This window comes from Canariomyces notabilis (assembly GCF_033297395.1).
Source record: "Canariomyces notabilis strain CBS 508.74 unplaced genomic scaffold N656scaffold_14, whole genome shotgun sequence".
NCBI classification, from domain to species: domain Eukaryota; kingdom Fungi; phylum Ascomycota; class Sordariomycetes; order Sordariales; family Chaetomiaceae; genus Canariomyces; species Canariomyces notabilis.
Genome location: NW_027041836.1, coordinates 281,673 through 301,200, shown reverse-complemented (window position 1 = coordinate 301,200; position 19,528 = coordinate 281,673). Strand labels below are relative to the sequence as shown.

At 55.8% G+C, this 19,528-nt stretch overlaps 4 protein-coding genes across 4 annotated transcripts; 1 reads left to right on the top strand and 3 right to left on the bottom strand.

Annotated features, from left to right (window-relative positions):
• Nucleotides 1-57: 57 nt before the first annotated feature.
• N656DRAFT_790238 (RecF/RecN/SMC protein) lies at nucleotides 58-4,797 on the bottom strand (the record flags this gene model as incomplete). The annotated part of the gene is made up of 7 exons (XM_064816862.1): nucleotides 58-93; nucleotides 142-378; nucleotides 487-3,354; nucleotides 3,391-3,414; nucleotides 3,445-3,519; nucleotides 3,550-3,576; nucleotides 3,676-4,797. The coding sequence occupies 7 exons, from the start codon at nucleotides 4,795-4,797 to the stop codon at nucleotides 58-60; spliced, it is 4,389 nt and encodes a 1,462-aa protein (XP_064669168.1).
• Nucleotides 4,798-5,337: 540 nt separating this feature from the next.
• On the top strand, nucleotides 5,338-6,295 carry N656DRAFT_711433 (uncharacterized protein; the record flags this gene model as incomplete). Its single annotated transcript, XM_064811746.1, has 2 exons — nucleotides 5,338-5,730; nucleotides 5,792-6,295. The coding sequence occupies 2 exons, from the start codon at nucleotides 5,338-5,340 to the stop codon at nucleotides 6,293-6,295; spliced, it is 897 nt and encodes a 298-aa protein (XP_064669167.1).
• Nucleotides 6,296-6,683: 388 nt separating this feature from the next.
• N656DRAFT_845918 (uncharacterized protein) lies at nucleotides 6,684-17,505 on the bottom strand (the record flags this gene model as incomplete). The annotated part of the gene is made up of 13 exons (XM_064819216.1): nucleotides 16,460-17,505; nucleotides 16,251-16,387; nucleotides 15,757-16,179; nucleotides 14,764-14,842; nucleotides 14,631-14,696; nucleotides 14,288-14,556; nucleotides 13,875-14,217; nucleotides 13,747-13,813; nucleotides 13,476-13,662; nucleotides 12,765-13,440; nucleotides 7,989-12,682; nucleotides 7,593-7,913; nucleotides 6,684-7,535 (listed from the first exon to the last, which is right to left on the bottom strand). Exons 1-13 carry the CDS (start codon nucleotides 17,316-17,318, stop codon nucleotides 6,684-6,686), a joined length of 8,973 nt encoding a protein of 2,990 aa, XP_064669166.1. The 5' UTR covers nucleotides 17,319-17,505.
• A 975-nt stretch (nucleotides 17,506-18,480) lies between these two features.
• Nucleotides 18,481-19,014, bottom strand: N656DRAFT_142444 (uncharacterized protein). Its single transcript, XM_064808624.1, has one exon. It carries the CDS (start codon nucleotides 18,876-18,878, stop codon nucleotides 18,594-18,596), a length of 285 nt encoding a protein of 94 aa, XP_064669165.1. The 5' UTR covers nucleotides 18,879-19,014; the 3' UTR covers nucleotides 18,481-18,593.
• Between the last annotated feature and the right edge of the window lie 514 nt (nucleotides 19,015-19,528).

Genomic DNA, 19,528 nt, shown 5'->3' with positions numbered 1-19,528 from the left:
AACCAAACCACACTTCACCAAAACCAACCGCGACCGAGGAAGCGTTTTCAAGGCCGCTCATCTCGGGCGATGCGGAAGGATAGATGGACGAACCTGTTGTGTCTGTGTTTGTGTTTGTGCTTGTGCTTGTTGTGCCTGAACTTGCTGCTGCTGAGCGCGCTGTTGCTGAGGATGGTTCTGCCCTTGCCCGTGAGGAGCCCGCTGGTTCCTCCCGACGACGTAATCGCGGTTCTCGATCGTGACACTCTTGGTCATGTGGTTGACCTTGTAGACGCCGACGAGCCGGGCGGCCAGCTCAAACATGTTGTTGCGCAGCGAGATGACGATGAACTGGGCGTTCTTCGTGCGCTCCTTGATGTAGTTTGCTACAATCGATACCTGTAGTAGCCGGGAGTAAAAAATCAGTATCCCCCTATGGGTAGTGTGGAATGTGGGTTGGAGGTAGACGGCTGCAATATTGATATTACTATTATCATGATGACTTACGTTCCTGAAATCCAGCGCAGCATCAATCTCGTCCATGACGTACAGCGGTGTCGGCTTGTAGTGGTGCAGCGCAAACACCAGCGCCAGTGAGCTGAGCGTCTTCTCGCCACCTGACAGGTTGCTGATGTTCTTCCACGACTTCTTGGGCGGCATCACGCTGAAAAGGATGCCCTCGCTGAACGGATCCAGGGAATCAACGAGCTCCAGTTCGGCGTTGCCGCCCATCGTGATCATCTGGTACATCTCCTTGAGCCGCAGGGAGATTGTGCTGAAGCCCTCCATGAAGCCTTCGAGTCGCAACCTGCGGAGGTCATCGCATCGCTTCTTGGCCGCGTCACGCTGCGCGACAGCGCTCGCCAGGTCGGACGACCGTGCCGCGTGCTCTTCGACACGTCGCCGGTACTCAGCCAGCACCCCCAGATCGACGCTGACGTTCTGAATCTTCTCCTCGAGCGCGGCAATTTCACCCTTAAGAGTCACCTTGTTCATATCTGCCAACTCGTCCTTGGTGTACCGCGGGAGTTCCAGGGGGTTTCGCCGGCCAGGCCGGATCGTCTGGTCAGCCGTGTCGTTGGCTTCAGCTTCGGCTTGAAGTTGCGCGTCAGGGTCGGTATCATCTTCGGCGTCAGCGTCCATCATCTCGGTATCTCCATCTGCGTCCTTGCCTTCGTCCGTGTCCACGCCTTCAGCTTGAGGAGCTTGGGCCGCGGGAACCTCGGATGAGCTGCTGCCGCCAGTCTCCAAATCCTCGATATTCTGGAGTGCGAGCTTGGAAAGTTTCTTCTCCCAGTACTGCAGCCGCTCTTGATTGTCAGCGAGAACCTTCTGGCTTTCTTCAAGCTTGTTGCGCATCTCAATCTCGACAGCCCGAGTCTCGTTGAGTTCAGCCGTTTTCTCATCAAGCTCCGCCTTCAAGGTAGAGAGCTCCTCCTTCTTCGCAGCGAGCGCCTCTTTGGCTTCTTCCACCCGTGTCGTGAAATCCTCGGCCTTGTCTCCTTGATTCTGGATCTCTTCCTCGAGGTGCTCGAATTCCCGGATTGCCGCCTCCAGCTCCTTGGACGCCTTCGCATGGTCCTTTGCAAGCTTGACCCTTTGCTTCTCGGCCTTTGCCTTGCGGACTTCGGCGTTGGACATTTCCTCATTCTGCGACGAAATCTCCTCTTTGAGGGAATCGACCTTGGCTCGTTGGGCGCGGAGTTTCTCGCCACCAACCTCCATGATCTTGTCCTGGAGCATCTTGATCTCATCCTCAACGCTTGATGTCTCTCCGTGCAGCTTCTCTACCTCCTTGTTGAGCTTCGCAACCTCCTTCTCCAGGGCTACGATGCGGCTGTCGTCGGTCTTGGATGGCTGCAGCTCCTTGCTGAGTTCCTTAGCTCTGCGCTTGGCATCGACCAGGTTCCTTTCCGAGCTTTCTACCTCGAGCTTGATCTTCTGCATCTTTGTGTCAAGCTGGGGGATCTGTTCTTTAAGAGAGCGTACACGGGCCTCGAGCTCCCGCTGACGTTCCTGGAAGTCCTGGAACCTTTGCTCCAGTGTATCACGGTCAGTCTCGAGCTTGGCGACCTGCTCCTTGCTGATGTCGGCCACGAGCTTAGACGACATGAGACCCTTTTTGACGGTAGTGCCGCCTCCGGACATGGTACCTGACTTGTCAATCAGCTCGCCAGCGAGCGTCACGACTCGCCACCGCCTAGCGCCGTAGGCTATACGGTTCGCTTGTGCGAGGTCCTTGGCCACAAGCGTGTCTTGGAGAGCGTGGTAAAAGGCTGGCCGGAACTTGTCCTCTTTGGCCTTGACCAGGTCAAACAAGCGCGGCGCATTTTCGGGCGTCTCTATGGGCGATAGGTCCCGAACTCGCAACTTGTCGAGGCAGATGAAGTTTCCACGGCCCAGATTTGTCTTCCTTAGGTATTCGATGCATTGCTGGCCAGCTTCGACCGTGTCTGTAACAAAGTTGTCAAGCGCGCTACAGGCTGTCGAGATGGCAACATCATATTGCTGGTCGATAGTGCCGAGATTGCCAAGGCGCCCATGGAAACCGTCAATGCGGCCTGATTCCTTCATGTGCATTAGGGCCGTAAGGACATTGCCCTGCGTCTGGGTTGCGGACAGGCTGGATCGGGCTTCGTCAGCTTTCTGTCGGGCATTTGAGAGCTGCGCGCGGAACTTGGGCTCTTCTTGAGCAAGCTTCTCCAGTTCAGCTACGGCTCTCCTGCCTTCCTTCTGGAGGGCTGCCTTCTCGGCTTCGCACTGCTCAAACTCTTTTGCCTTGGCCGCCTGGCTTTCCTCGATAGCAGCAATCTTGGCCTCCATCTCTTCAAGAGCGACGGCGCCGGCGTTGGCCTTCTCTTTGAGAATTGCCATTTCACTTTCGGCAACAGCAATGGCAGATTGCTTTTGGTTGATCTTCTCCTTCCAGGGTTCGAGGGACTTTTGCTTAGCAGCAATCTGATCCGAGAGGTGCTGTGTCTTGCCCTTTAGACTCTCGCGGATGTTGGCTAACTCGGCCTCCGCCTCCTTGACCTGTTGTTCAAGCGCGGCAATTTCCTGAGCACGCGTCTCAATTTCTTCGGCACACTGCTCAATAGTCTGCGCTGCCTCTGCATCTGCGTTCTCCGAGTTGGCAATGGTCTTCTCCAGCTTCTTACGCTTGTCTGTAAGGAACTTGCGCTTCTCGTCGAACTTGACACGCTCCTGGTCGAATTTGGTCATCTCCTTGATCAACGCCTGAGTGGCCTTTTCCTGAGCCTCGAGCTCTTTGCTGCCTTTGGAATAGGCCTTTTCGAGCTGCTTGATGACCACCTCACTGCCGTGGTGCTTCTCAAGCTCAGCATCTAGCTGTGCTTGGATCTGACCGATGGCTTCCTCTGTGACGGCCAAATTGTCTTCGCATTCGCTGACATACAGCTGGTACAGCGCAGATTGCTTCATGGTGAGCTCGTTCTCATCGCGGACATAAGCCAGGGCCTTGTTCTTTTTGTCCTCAAGGCTGTTCTTCTCCTTCTCAACGTGCTGGACCCGACCACTCTTCTCCAGGCAGATCTCGTTGAGCGTCTCGACTTCGGCGGCTGCCTCTTCGATTGGCGTCTTGTACTTGGATGTGCCTATAATGTCCTCCAGATATTCCAGAAGACCGTCTTCGTGCTCGTTGGCAGCTTTCGGCTTCATCTGAGCGATCGACTCGACCTCACCCTGCAGAATCAGGAAACGCTTATGGTCCAGGTCAACTCCACGGTCACGTAAGAGCGTAGTGACGGTAGTGAAGTTGGAACTCTTTCCATTGATGTAGTACTGGCTGGAGTTGTTCTTGAAGGCCTTGCGCGAGATGACGAGTTCCGAGTTGGGGATGACCTCGTGACCCCCGCCTGGCAAATCCATGACCTCGCAAAAGTGCACAGCGACCTCGCAGTAGTCCAGATTGGGGTACTGGGCAGAGTTGTGAATCAGAGCGGAGATCTTGCCCTGGCGCATCTTGCTGGCCCGGAAACCGAAGACGAACAGCAAAGAGTCAATGACATTGGACTTCCCGGACCCATTTGGCCCGACAACCGAGGAGAAGGAGGCGTGGAACGGTCCGACTTCCTGTCTACCGGCATAGCTCTTGAAGTTTGTGAGGATGAGGTAGGTAATGACGATTCGCGCTTTAGGGCCGATATCCTCAACGAGCGGCATGGCCATGTTGCGCGATTTGAGCATGATGTCCATGGGCTTCTCGAGAATGGTGTCCATGGCCTTGATGGGTTTTACGGCGGCAAGAACCGTCTCGTCCGCTTGCTTGCGCTGCTCGTTGGCCATGATGGTTGTGATATCGGCAAGCGGGACATGACGTAGATACGAAGTTGCTGGCGACGAAGACTGCTTCAGCGCAGGGGCCGGTGGCTCCAGCTCAGGCGTAGCAGACTTGTTTGCACGCGGCGCAACACTCTTGCGGGTCCTTGTAGATGGCTTCTTTGCTGGGACTTGGTCCTCTTCAGGAGCGGCGGTCGTCGCTGTCGTCGCTGTCGTCGCTGTAGCTGCTGTCTCGTCGGGATCAAATGCTTGGCTAGGCTCGGGATCGGGCGCAGGTGCAACGCTGCTTTTCTTTGGTCGCCCGCGACGCTTCGGCGCTGTGGGAGCGGGGGCTTCTGCTGTGGTGGTAGTTGTTGTGGTTTTCCTTTTGCTTTGGGTCGAACGGCGCGAAGCGGGCGCCGGCGCAGGCTCAAAATCGTCCTCGTCCTCCTCATTCTGCTGAGGCGCGTCAGGCATATCCTCGTCTGAAGATTCTACAATCGCCGTGCGCCGAGTCCGGCGTGTCGGTCGTGTCGACATGGCGGCAGTGGTATCTGGAAAATAAAAAGAGAAGAAAAAAGGCAACTGAAAGTAATGAAGAGCAAAATATCGCCTTCAATATTGAGAAAAGAAGGGTGAGTAGAATCTGTGTGTCTCGACAAACTAATGTGTGACAGTCCTGTAGGAGAGCGGTACGTAGTCGCGAAAAAGATGCCGGTCGCTCGGGCCCCGCAGCTGTGTTGACATTGATTGATTGTAAACAATCAGCCACGGCTGTGCCAAGCCACCCAACACCGCATTGCTTCTTCTCCTCTGCTTCAACCCTGCCAACCCTGATAGTGGCTCACGCCAACGTGGCTTGAACCCCGATAGAGGCAAGTCAAGGAACTATGCATAAAGAGGTATCCGTACATTCGACCTGAATCAATTGGAGTGAGCTTCACTCCTTCCGAGCTGTGTGAGCTGCGACAAACAGCAGCGCTACTTCGTACTACCGACAAGTTACCCTACCAAAAAGTTTCCCAGCCCTCTTCGCTCCCCCAGTCTGCACCTGAAGACACACCATTCCAGGCCACCGCCATGCTGGACTTTTCCCAGTTCAGCGCCGCTTTCCCGACAGACGGGCCCAAACCGTACGACCAGAACGGTGTACGAGTTATCGAAACGTTCCGCAAGTCGTTTGATGGCGTCTTGTTTATCGACCGTGTGCTGAAGGCTTTGGGGCTCGGCGAAGGCAAACCATACCCTCCGAGAGGCGACAGTGGCTTGCGCGCTCTGCACCAGCAAATATGCGAGACTAAGGTGTCAGCGCACGCCAAGCTATCCGTCTTCTACTACTTTCTCCTCGACTACGATGAGCTCCGCGGTGCGCGGTCACAGCTCGCCGAGGCGCTGGCTGAGGAGTCGGGCTTGCCGCAAAACTACCAGATTCTTATGAGGGGTCTGTGGCATATGGACCGCAAGGAATTCAAGGTGTGCATCGCTTGCCCATTGTCAACAAAGGATCTACGTATCGCTAACCAATCCTCCACAGTTTGCTCTGGAGCACCTCGCCCACCCGTCCCTCCCTTCCGAGTTCGCCGACGACATCATCACGGTGCTCGTCCGCCACGCCAAGGACGATGACTACAGCCTTCCGCTGGCTTACTACCACACCACGCAGCCCGTGCTGCAGACCTCGGAGGCGCTCGAGCTGCTGTTTGGCGCCCTGGCCCGCACGAGCGCCACCGAGGCGCTCTATTTCTCGCGCAAATACCCGGATCACGCGCGGCAGCTGCTGTTTGAGAAGCTCGTGGCGTCCGTGCTGGAGCATCCCGACGCGGTGGGCGCCCGGGGCAAGGAGCTTGTCAGCTTGCCGCTTACGGCAGACGAGGAGAAGTGGTTCCAGGAGTACATCGCCGTCGGCGCCGGCAGGAAATCCAAGAACGCCAAGCCCGTGGCGCAGATGAGGCAGGTGGTCACGGGCAGGCACCGGGGTCCTATTGATGTCGGCTCTCGGGGGAGTCAAGGTGCTGCCGCAGTTCGAGTAGGGCGGTGATTGAGTGTCCATGGCAAGTATTTTGCTGCATAGCGACGGCGTTTGGCTTAGCTGGGAATACCATGGTTAAGATTGGAAGCAGGACGCGTGGTGCTGCGATTTGCGTTCAAGCCTTATAGGCGAAAATTATACTTGGGTCGCCTCCGGATCCGCCCCAATGACCCGAACAACACTTTCTATATCGTCACCTCGGGCATGGTTCCATCTAACACTCCTCAGCTCCTCTATACTCAAGACGATGGCATTGTTGAGATCAGTGACACCAGAAACGACATCAGTCAAGACGCGCTAGGAGCTGCAATATGAAGTCATGATGATCCTTTAGTGTTTTTAACCTAGGACTAGCTAGGCACTCTGGCATTGACCTCAGCGTCTACTCCTCGGAAATCTACCCTCTCATCTCAATCCGACTGCTATTCGCCACCAGCTCCCCAACCGCCTCAATCGTCTTGCCGCTGACAATCTCAAACACGGGCACGTCGGCCGCGAACTCCTTGCCCAGCCAGCTACGCAGCTCGACGGCGACGAGCGAGTCGACGCCGTACGCGTGCAGCGCCTGGTGCGTGTCGACGTCCTCGAGCTTGATCGACAGCGTCCGCGCCAGCCGCTTCGAAAGCGCATCGACGACCACACGGGCCCGCTCAGTCGCCGATCCGGCCTGCCGGAAGAGCCTCGCGGCGTCGTCACTGCTGCTGTTGTTGCTGCTGCTGCCGCCGGCCCGGCTGCCAGGGAGCTGGCTGAAGCGGGCAAAGAGCGGCCGTTGCAGGATTTCGGGCAGTGGCTCGTCGAGTGATCGCGCGAGGAGGAGGCTGGCTGGCGTCTCGAGGCCCATTACCATCTGACACTGGTGGGATCCTGGGTGGTACGAGGGGTCGCAGCAGATGTCGAGCAGGGACAGGAACTCGGCTTCCTCGATTGGGACGAATCCTCGAGAGTTCTGGAGGAGGTGCCGCTGGAGCCGCTCCGTTTCGGCGACGACGCCGATGCTGCGCATGACGCCGAGGTCGATGGATATGGCTTTCTGGCCGCCACTGCTGCGATGCCGCGCTAGGGCGTCCTGAAAGGTGCAGCCTGCTGCGTAGTTGCTCTGGCCCGGGTTTCCGACCACGCCGGAGACGGAGGAAAGTAGGATGAAGAAATCTAGATTGGGAAGCATGGTGTGGAGGTTCCACGACGCTTCGACCTTGGAACGCGAGGTCTGCTCCCATTGTGCCAGGGTCATGTTCTCGAACGTGCAATCCTAGAAGAAACACTAATGGTTAGGGACGCGATTCAGACCGAAGATGGGCCAACTCACGTTCAGGACCATGGTCGCAACGATGCACCCTCGGATCGGGGGAAGAGTCGCGGTAGACTCTTGGAGCATGTGTGAGAGGGATTCTTTCGAAGATACGTCACATTTCGGAGTTGATACGACGACGCCCCGACCAGGAAGCTCACGCACAACCTCGGACGCGGCGGGGGAGGCAGCCCCTGACCTCGATGGGACAAGCAAGTATTTCGCCCCTCTCGCGACCATCCATCTGAGGATGGAACGGCCGATGCCACCGAGACCCCCTGCCACGAGGTACGTAGCGTTCTCGTCAAACTTCCAAGTTCTCCGCTTTATCACCTGTTTCTGGTGTTCGTGTCAGTAGCCAATCTACCAGCCCTGTGCTTTTTCATCGAGGGCTCTCTCATCGAATCATCATACCTGGACAGTCGTTGCCGAATCGATTCGGATCACGATCCGACCTGTATTCTTGCCACTCGCGAGATAACGAAAAGCCTCCTCCACCGAGTCCACGTTGTAGGCATGTAGTGGTCTCGGCGCCCGGATCCTTCCATCCCTGGCCAGATCCATCGTCTTCTGCAGAAGCTTGTGCCCCAGCTCCTTCTTGTTCATGTCCTTTACTATGTGTAGGAGATCCACGCCTGCGTACAGGGCATTCTTTGCGAAGCGAGCCATGGGCAGCGATGCGTTGGCGTCTATATCGGCCTTGCCGATCTCGATCATCCTTCCGTAAGGAGCAATGCAATCCCACGAAGCACGTAACGATTCGCCTGCTAACGAGTTTAGAACCACGTCAACGCCATAACCGTTCGTCATCCTTATAACCCCTTGAGCAAAGCTGGTGTCTCTGCTGTAAAAGATGTGATCGGCAGGCACCCCGTACAGGTCCATGAGGAGCTGCTTCTTGTGGTCGTATCCCACCGTTGTAAAGACCTCAGCCCCAACCATTCGCGCGACCTGGACGGCCACCTGGCCGGTACCTCCCGATGCGGAATGGATCAATACTTTCTCGCCTTTTTGCAGGCGCGCGACCTCGACTAGCGACTGCAGCGCGGTCATGCCGGGTATGACGACGGCGCAAGCGTCTTCGAACGAGACGGAGTCTGGGATCTTGGCCGTGAGCCATTCGTGCGCCCTGGGGTAGGTTTTCATGCAGTCCGTTGTCTGCATGCAGACACGGTCCCCGACCTTGACTGACTGGACGTCGGCTCCCACTCTTGTGACTATGCCTGCGCAGTCGGCCCCAAAATCATCTTCGTCCAGGCGGCCTAGGGCAAGAAATACGTCACGGAAGCCGACGCCCCAAACCTTGGCTTCCACCTCGATGTCTGTTGGGCCTAGCTCGTCATAATAGGCGACGTCCTCTCGAAACTGCAGAGTCTCGAGCTGCCCACGAGTTTGGATTGCCAGTGTGAGCGGCGGCCCTGGCAGCCAAGGTTCAGTGATGGCTTGCGGGACTAGAGACGAAATGAGGTCTTGGTTGATGTCGATATCCTCCACCAGTCGCCCAGTCAAGACCAGGCCGTCACGGACAGCATATTCGACATCAGCGCTGATCCCTCCAAAGGCTGACTCGAAGACAGTCGATACGTATTTCGAGCAGGCGACGACGTCACGGGTGCTATCACCGACAGTGAGAGAGACGATGCGGTTAAGAGAATACTCAGAGCGTAATGTGCGGAGGAGCCCGTCCTTAATGCCCGCGTAGGCCGCCGACGACGCAAGCGCGGTGCTCTCGGCATCGTATGCAGTAACCCAGAACAGGTTCGTCGACTGCCGCACCCAGTTTCGAACCGTGTTCAGCGTTGTCTGGCTCATGGGCTGGAGGAACGGCCGGTAGACGTCCGCGAGACAGATGACATAGTCGCCTGAGTCGAGTTTCTCATCTGCCATCTCATTGAGCGTGTGCATTCGGGAGATCCAGTCTGTGTTCAGGCTCCGAAGGACGCTCTCCGCAAGCGACTTTTGGAAGTCGTCGCCATCCGCCACCACAATCAGAACCCTGGTACCTGCATGTAGAGGGCCTGGGTGAGCCGCTTCGCTCGACACAATGAGGCTTGAGCGATGCGCAGCATCGTTCTGGTAGTCCCTGATGACTAGGTTGGTCCCTGAGAAGCCATTATTCTTCAGGACTGCATCCCATTGAGAGGCCGTCATCGTCGCTCGATCCCAGTCGAGGTCGTCTTCTCGGCCACGCCACCAGTCCGCAGTGACGCCGAAGCCGAAGCCTATTTCGAAGCAGTCGGGGGCGGTGATGTCGTGGAGGACGAGCTGGCCACCCGGGATCAGCACGCGTCGAAGATTTTGAAGAATGGCACCGATGTCCTTCTCTCCTCGTACGCTACCTGCTGCGAAGATCACATCATAGCTGGAAGGCTGCAACCCTTGCGCCACGAGGTCTTGGTTGACGTCAAGACACATGAAGTCCACGCGGTCTTGGTACTCAGCAAATCGCTGCCTGGCGTCGTCGACCGAGATTGTCGACGTATCCGAATAGACATACTCGGAGAACGCTATCCCTCCCGTACGAGCTTCAATGCTCCGAAAGACCGAAAGCACGAAGCTTGTGAGGACGCCTCTGCGAGCGCCAACCTCGAGGATTCTCTGGGTAGGCTTCCGGTGAGCCAACAGTCCGAGATACGCCTCGAGATCCGGGTTGCAGACTGCAGACACCATGTCATCGAGACAATCCTGGAATAAAGTTGATGAGATGGATAACTCGAGCTCGTGTGGTTCTCCGTGGACTATGGCGACAAGGTTCTGTGCTACCTCTGTGAACATCCTCCACGATGGTCGCCTCATGCCAAGATCTTGCAACCTGGTGGTAAGATCGCTGGCTTCAGGGGCGTCTTTGCTTGGTTTTTCATGAAGCTGGCGTTCTAACCAAGAGAGATACTTTTTCATATGGGCTGGCATTTTCTCCCAATCGGTACCCCGAAGGCTGTCAATGTTCTGCTGCGCTACAGACCAAAGGGTTTTCTCCAGCTCGACCCTGTCGTGGACGGCTGCATCTTCGTGCTCCCCTGATTTTCCCGTGGCAGTACGCAAGCGATTGGGCTGTTGTAGGGTACACAATGACAGGTGGGGCTTCCAGTCGATATGGTGCAGTAAACTCCTCCTTCCGCTCTTCTCGATACCAATTTCACGCTCCATGACCGGCGACATCTCTAGCCGTTTGATGTGGCAAAGAAGTACGCCTGTCTCCGACAAGACGGCTATCTCGCAGTCAAGACCAGCGCCAGCGTGCTTGAGCTTCGCCTCTGCCAAGACTTTGACGCGGTTTGTACACGGATTCTTCCACCCGGTCGCGGCTATCCAGGCGTTCTTTATCTTGTGCGGGATCGAAGTCGGGACATTTGTCGTCATTCCTCGCGATGGCACGATAGGGCAGACCTGCAAAAATGAGTCGAGGACGCCGGGATGGACAAGGCCCTCCTCAAACCCCTCAACTGGAGGTCCAACGCTGACGTGGGCAACGGCGAGATCGTTCCCATCCCAGCAAACCTCGTCGGTGATGAGAGAAAAGGTCGGTCCGTAACGAAAGCTGTTCTCCTGGAGCCAACGATAGAAATCGGAACGGGTGATCTTCACATCGGCCTTGCTTCTTGTATCGGCGTATTTGCGAGCCAGCGAATCGCTGAGAATCTGGAGCTCTTGTCCGCCGCCTAGTACTTGGCCTCGGGACTCTTGTTCAAACTCGACATGAATGATGCATTTGCAGCAGGCTCTCCAGTAGCTCTCCCCATACGAGAAGATCTCAATTTCGAACCGGGTGGAAGATCTCTCATACATCTGTTGTACTGGACGGAGATGCGTCATGACCTCTGTCGTCTGTCCTGGGGTGACGACAATGGGGCTCGTGAAGGTGGCCTCCTTCACGAGGTAGCCCCGGATGGCTTGTTGGCTGCTGCTGGCAGTTTGCCTGACAGCTTCCATAGCCATTATAAGTGAGCCCACCGCTGGGAAAACGATGGTATTGCCCACAACGTGATCAGCCACCCAAGGAACCTCCTCGACAGTGAGCATTTTCCGCCAACGTGGTTGCAGTGGGTTCCAGTCGCTGGTACGCAAGCCCAAAAGGCTCCCCGAAGACCCTTCACGGAGCCGCCAGTCACGACTAGACCTAGGTTCATACCAGTATGTCTGCGTCCTGTCAAATGGGTACTCAGGACCGTCTACCACAAGCTTGGCGGCCGGAGAAGGGCCGTCCTGCTGGTTCGCCGCCGTGATGGAAACTCCATGTCCACAGGTGAACAGCTGACCAACCAGCTGCAGAATGGTTTTCAGCGGGGAGTCCTGCCTCGACAGTACTGACGCGTATCGGGCCGTGCTGTTGCCAGCGTGTGTCAGGCAATCGCGTACGGGCCGCTGCAACGCTCCGTGGGGTCCGATCTCGAGGTAGTCAGTGATGGGTTTGAGGCCGTCTACCTTGGGCGCCGTGTGGACAACGTATTGCAGTGCGTCAGCAAACCGTACGGGTGATTCCAGGTTGTCAGCCCAGTATTGGGGGTTCAGCAGGTTGATTGTTGCGACCTTCTGACTTGTGACTATGGACACCATGAGAGGATTCATGTTGCCGCCTGGCAGCTCTCGCGGCTTGAGACGACCCAGGCTGGACAGGTACTCCCCCGCGACGGGGTGCATGGCGGGCGAGTGGTAGGCTACGCCGGTTCGGAGCTTCCTTGCAAAGACGCCATCTCTTTCGAAGCCTGCTTGCAGCTGGTCAATGGCAACCTCATCGCCGGACAGCGTGACGTTGGTCGGGCTGTTGATGCACGCAACAGAAACGCGTCCCGGCGGCGACGCCTTTGCCAAGCAGGACTCTGCTTCGGACTCGCTAAGATTCACAGACATCATGGCCCCTGGCTGCTGCGCAGATGCCGCCGCTACCCGCCCAGCCAGACGGCCTCTGTGATAGGCAACCGTGCAGGCAGAGTAGAGGGAGAGGGCTCCAGCGCTGTACGCTGCCGCGATCTCTCCCGATGAATGTCCGACTACGACATCTGGGAAGATATTGAAACTTCCCAGCAGTTCCACCAGGGCGATCTGGAGCGCGGTGCATAGAGGCTGACTGAACTCTGGGTTGTTGATCCGCGCTTGGTCTCTGAGTTCATCTAGCATACCTCAGGTTAATGAATGCTGTTCTGCGGCCATGAGGTAGTACCTATTGAACGACTGGCAAAATGCTATACTTACCGAATAGCGACCATTCAGCTCCCAATTCTTGAAAGATGGCGTCAGCCTCGGCGAGTGTGGCGTGGAAGATCGGGTAGCGGAGCAACTCCATTCCCATGTTGGCGTACTGCGCGCCCTGGCCGGTGAAGATGAAGGCCACTCCATTCTCGCGTGCCGCGCGCTCGCATTTCATAGCAGAGATGTTCAAGGTCTCTGGCGCCGCCTCGACGTCCACAACGGAGAAGGACCTCCAAGTCATGAGACTCCGGCGGGCGGCAAGCGTGTAGGCAAGATCACCGAGAAAGGTAGCATCACAATGCATTTGGGCTTTGATAAACCCGTCATACAGATGCAACATTCGTTTCAGCGCCGCTTCGTCTCGAGCTGACCATGTCAGTAACCGGTATCCCGGGGCCACTTCTTTGCTCGTTGCCCTGGTTTCGGGGTCTGCGTGATGGTTCACCCCGTTCAGGCGGTCCGCACCGTTGGTCCCGGTCCTGTTGGCTAGTTTCTCAGGCGCACGGGTAAGAAGGCCGGCGGAGGCGAGGGTGCGATGATTGACTACGAGCCCAAGAGCCTCAATGGCATGGAGGGCATCATCGAGGATGATGTGACTGTTGGCTCCGCCAAAGCCAAAGGAATTGACCGAGATCCGTCGCAGGCCCTGGGTTGGCCAAGGGATGCAAGAAGTAGGCACCTACAGCCCGTTAGCCCAGGCTGATCGAACCATACCTTATGAGCGCCAGTAGTAGGGAATTGAACCTCCATGTGGTACAACTTGGCTTTGATCTTGGGGTTCAGCTTCTCGAACGAGGCGTTTGGAGGGATGATTCCTGTCTCGAGTATCATGATGCTTTTGAGGATGCCGGCCAGACCGCTACATCCTTCTAGATGACCGATGTTTCCCTTCACTGAGCCACTGCCGGGTACGGTCAGGTCAGCAACTGTTAAAGGGCAAATCATATGGACTTCAACTTGCATGTAGAGTGGCTCGTTGGCGGACCTGCTGCCCCTGAAAACCCGGCCTAGTGCGGTTGCTTCTGTCACGTCTCCAATTTGCGTTCCGGTTCCTGGTCAGGGGATGTCAGATGCGGCGATGCGAGATTTTGATCATGGAGAAAAAGGAATTACCATGGGTTTCCACGTAGCGCGTGGTCTCGAAGCCCAAGCTGCAGCTCTTGTACACCTGCCGAATGAGTGCCTCTTGGGCGGACTGGCTGGGTTGAGGAAGGGCAGGGGTACGGCCGTCCTGGTTGGAGCCCGTCCCTCGAATCACGGCACGAATCGTGTCTCGGTCCCTGATGGCATCGGAAAGCCTCTTGAGCACGAGGACAATGACGCCTTCTCCTCTTGCATAGCCGTTGGCGCGGTGATCAAAGCTGTAGCACCGACTGTCCGGCGACAGGAAATTCATGTTGGACATGTAGATGGACCATTCCGGGCTCAGCATACTGTTGACGGCCGTCACCAAGGCCTGGGGAAACTAGGGGTTAGCATTCCTGTACATTGCCCACGGCTCCGCATACTCCATAGTGAGTCCATACCATGGAACTCTGCCCGCTCCTCAGGCTCTGGCATGCGAGATCCATGGCAACCATACTGGACGAACAAGCAGTGTTGACATGGATGCTGGGCCCTCTCAGGTCGAAGTACCAACTGAGGCGGTTCGCCTGAATACTCGGGCTGGTCGAGGTGGACACCATTTGCGGCGCATGGTCTGGGTCTTTGGCAATCATCATAAGGTAGTCTTCGGTGCTAGAAGCAGCATAGACGGCTGTACTGGTGCCTGCTGCTTTTTCCAAGGGAATACCAGCTATATCAGGTCCTTAGCGTAAGCAGCAGGTAGGTTCGAGGTTGAGGCAGGTTCAAGGTCCGATCATGACATACCATTTTCCAAAGCTCTGTAAGAAGTCTCGAGAAGCCATCGTTGCTGCGGGTCCATCGAAGCCGCCTCTGTCTCTAGGTGTGAGCACTTGGTAAAACAAAGGACAGAATTCCAGTTGCCTCTCCTTCTACCTACCCTTGGCCGTGATGGAGAAGAAGGGGGCATCGAATGCAGCAGGATCCTCATTCATGAAGCAACCCCCCCTTGAATACAGCTGCGTTCTTTGTCAGCGACCAACGTATTTAGGTTCGGCTGGAAAGCGTTTTGGCTAAGGTAAGCTTGCCGTGTTCTTGACGCCCGAACCTAGGGGCTTATAGAATGTTTCAATGTTTGCTCGGTTCTCGGGCCATTTCTTCATCACGTTCCTCCCATGCTCAAGCATATCCCAAAAGCTCGAGACATCTCCAACGCCATCAGGCAGCCTGAAGGCCAGGCCAATGATGGCAATGGGCTCCATTAGGCGAGGTAAGTTGCTTGTACATGTACAAGTACCTTAGTTGCCTCGTGCCAGTCGCGGCGATGTCGAAGGTGAGTGCAAAAGGGGATAAGGAGAGTTTACGACTTGAGGAATGGCAGGAGCTACTGCATGGATTCCATTCTCCTGTATATATCGTGGTTCGGACTGGGCACCGGAATCTTGAACCTCAAGCCACTCCATTCCCACATAATACCACCACATCTTATCACTGTTATTCGGACGCTAAGTAAAGAACGACAGATTACAGAAGGAGGCCAAGAGGGCATTGGACCGATTCTGCCATTCTGCTTACCAGGTTACGTCCAAAAGGATTCGGCCCCCTCAAGTCCGCACATTGCTGTGGCCAAGGGGCACCGAGAATCCGAGTATTGTACCCCTTTTCTCGGCGCACTTTATCCGGAACCGTCGATATTCACTTAGCGTGAGTAGACTGTTCAATACTACTAGTATTGAACCAATTCGTAGGCTGAAGACAAAATATACATTTATGTAGAAGCAACTGTCTACCGAAATATCACTTTACCAACACTATGAATGGGAAATATTACTTGAGTTACCAATATAAACGGTTTCGGGCTCTCGGTTTCCTACGTAACCTCCACAGCCAGTACCTACTGTCTGCCGGGTCACACTATTCCAAACCCCTTCACCTGCTCCCGTCTCATCCAATCGTACACCTCCTTTGCCGCCTTGGTCACGGGTGCTGCCGCAGTTCCAGCCTCTATGTCCATCATTTCTTGCACCCATGCGTAAAGTGCATCGACAAATCCCGTGATTTGCTCTTCCGTGTTGTGAGCGTGGATGATGACGCGCAAGCGATCCTCTCCCGGTGGTACGGCCGGGTATGTCGCCGGGAAGGTGCGGAATGAAGCCGAGAGGAGGTGATAGTACATCCACCAGAAAGTCCTGGGCCTGGTGGAGATGGCGATTATATGGGTGTTGATCACCCGCTCTTCCCATCCATCAGCCAGAGGGACGCGTAGGATACCCTTGGACTTGGCTGCGGGCCAGAGGGGATGCGAGGTCAAAAGCTCAAAGAACAGCCTGGCCATGTCCTGGACGTGTTGCCGGTCCTGCAAGTGGCGATGAATCACGATAAATTACTCTTCCTAAAAGAGTGAAATACCAAGGAAAGATGCCGTACCTTTTCTTTTGTGCTGAGCACCTTATACCCAGACATTATAGCGGCGACAAAAGGGAACGTGGGCGCTGTAGAGAACATGATTGCCCTTCTGAAATTTATAACTGTATCTCGGATGATTTTGTTGCCGAGAATGATTGCTAAGGGCAACTGTTTGTTAGCATGCGAGCGTCCCATCATCCCAATGATGATTTTTCCAAGTGAGCACCTACCCCCGGCGGCCCCGATGGCCTTGCCAAAGCTATGCATAATCACGGCAACCTCTTTCTCCAGCCCGAGCTCGCAGACGAGCCCCCGCCCTTCGGGGCCTATCAAGCCAACGCTGTGCGCCTCGTCCACGACGAACTGTATGCCGCCCTCATGGTCCTGGAAGACATCCTGCGCAGCTTCGACGAGTTCCTGCAGCGGACATACATCACCTTCCATGCTGTATACCGCCTCGACGGCAACGATGACAGACCGCTTCCCCTGGCGCACCAGCGGCCGCGTGGCCAGGATGTCCCGCAGCGTGTCTCGGAAGGCGTCGACATCGCTATGCGGGAATGCGACCCTGTCCGTGGCCATCGACTGTCTTATGCCGTCATTCGTGCTCGCATGGACCAACGTGTCATACACAATGACGTCCCCTTGCTTTGGGATGGTTGTCCAGATGGCCAGGTTGGCCTCGAACCCGGAGCCCACGAGCAAGCCCGTCTCGGCACCGTGGAAGGCTGCGATGTGCGACTCGGCTTGCTCTATGTAGGGGTAGTTGCCGTCCAGGAGCCTCGAGCTGGTGGTACCCAGGGCGAAGTCGGGATGCGAGTCGAGCTCGGCAAGGAACTCGGCGCGGTGCTGTGAGTTCCCGGCCATGGACAGGACATCCCCGGAGCTGAAGTCGACTGAGCTGCCATCCAGGCCGCTATCTGTGGTCGGAAGTGTGGAGTAAAAGCTGTCAGAGGCGCGCTTGACGTCAAGAGCCTCCTCCAGATTGCGGTAAAAAGTCGGCAGTGACTTGGTGTGCTCGGGTCGGATTCTATGGCCCTTGATCAAGGTGGCCAGAAAGGGGCTCTCGACTGCCTGCGTGTGGCCCATTGTACGAGGATACAGTATGAAAGGAGCTCGCTTCACTGAGACAGAAGCGCGGAGGTGTAGGCGACGGTGGAAATGTTTAGGGTGAGCGACAGGGCCTTGGGGCCCGGGGGAGTTGGAAAGCTCACATCGTTAATAAGCTACGGTGACAGCATCTGTAATCTAATGTACAACATTTGTTGAACTTCGCATTCCTCACACCTACCCAACTCAAAGCTTGATATCGTTTTATGAGACATATCGTCTTACTAAATGCACTATGCTCTCAAGGTTGCATATCTGCATATTTGCCTATCCGGATATGTAGCCACAAGACGTATTGGAAGCAAACACCACTCTCATCGTTTCGTTTCAGTTGAAGTTGGCACATAATTCAGGCTATTACAATTTTGTGCTACATTCCTTGCAGAATTCGAGTAGTAAATTACCCGAATCTTACGTTACAAATTAATTAACATCTCCCACGCTAACCGAACCAAAGTCCGAGTCGTTGTCGCGACTAATTGTCCCGCTTATCTGCGGCGCCGCCTTTGCCGTGCGCCTTCCGGACCTGGGGCACTACCTTCCGGACCCGGAACCGACTCGTGGGGCAATCGGCCGCATCGGGGCGCATGTCGGAGCTCCCAATTGGCACCAGCCAGCCGTTGCCAAGCGATCACGCTTGGGCCATTCTACCGCCCGCAGCCACCGGCACTGGCACGATCCGCCCCACAGTGTCAACCAGCCACATGTCCGCATGTCTGGGCGTCTTGGTTCTGCGTCTTGGTCCTGAGACGACTCGAAGCTCGATGGGTATTTGGCGGATACAGTAGGAAGGTTCTAGGCCGGGTGTCCGACCAATCCGAACAGACCGGCAGGCTGCTTACATCCATGGTACGGCATTGTATAAATTTGGATGACCGTCTGAAGTATGAACCGATATGGCGCTCGCTCTCACGTTCTTCCGCTTATCCACCATCTCAGTTCCAATCTGGCGTTATACATACTCGCGACTGCAAGCGGCGGCATCGTCTATTCTCCACTGGGAGGATATAGCGCCCAAGGATATTAAGTCCCATCTCTCGCTCGCTTGACTCTTCGCTTGTACTCCTGATAATTACGCCGTCAGCAAGCTTCTGCTCATGTACGGGGCTGGCGCCCCGAACATAACCGCATCCATCATGATCCATCAGAAATCCCTCGAGAGGGGTAGAGTAGCACTGCATGCTGGGTGAGCTGGTGAGCTCCGACTACCCGTTGGCTCATGCACTGGCTTCCTTAGGCAAATATCGGAGCAGCTCAATAGTTGGGCTCAGCCAGATCATTCCTGATACTTTCTCTGAACACCTGGCACAGGTGTACTGCTACATATCCGTACAAGCTGAGCCGTACCTTGTGGCAGGCACATAATGACTGGCTAGCGTCACATCGACGGCGCAGTCCGCCCAGGAGGCGCGAACTCACATGCCTCGGCCGATTCCGTGCCGATACAGCCCCAAAGCTCGCGCTGTAGGTCGGGCGGACAGACAGATCTCTTCCCTTCGCTGGCATCGGCTGGCAGCAGACTGGAGGGATTCGCGCCATCAACTATCCGTAATTCCCTGTCCCATATATGATTTATGAAAGGCAATAAGCCGCTAACTCAGCAGGCCGGTGATGGTGGTCTGGTTCTGTCGCCGTCAACAGGGGGCTTGGATCGCAAGCAGAGACGGGTTACCCATGGAAAAAAAAAAAAAAAAAAAAAAAAAAAAAGGCTCGAAATCCGTTTCTGAATGTGGCATAATGCTGCCCACGATACGTCCCGACTAAGAAACCGCAACCGAGTTCCTTCTCAAAATGCCTTGGCAAGGTATGCGGATCTACTTGAAGACGTTTCGAGCTCGCTCTTGCTGTCCTAAAACTGGATATCCATGAGAGGAGCAAGTGCAACCCAGCCTTTAGTAATTCGCGCCAGTATACCCCCCCCTTCCCTCTCCTCACGCAATTCTCAAGCCTCTATTCCCACGCTCTTCACTGGCAGACTTGGCAGTATCTTGTGATTGAGGTTCCCAGTCAGGTTTCATTTCGCCTGTATAACGAACCCATACCGAACCCATCCAACCCCGTCCGCTCGTATGCCTCTCTGCGTCGACGTTGCGCATCTCGAACGAGTCTCCGTGAAACCGGGGGTGATTCCAATGTCCAAGTGGATAGGACTTCCATGGTAGGAGCGTTCCCTTGCCGAGTGATGGTCA

What these genes read in the sequence shown, in the direction of transcription:
- N656DRAFT_142444 (XM_064808624.1), bottom strand. Translation starts at nt 18,878, where the DNA reads ATGGCGCGAATCCCTCCAGTCTGCTGCCAGCCGATGCCAGCGAAGGGA.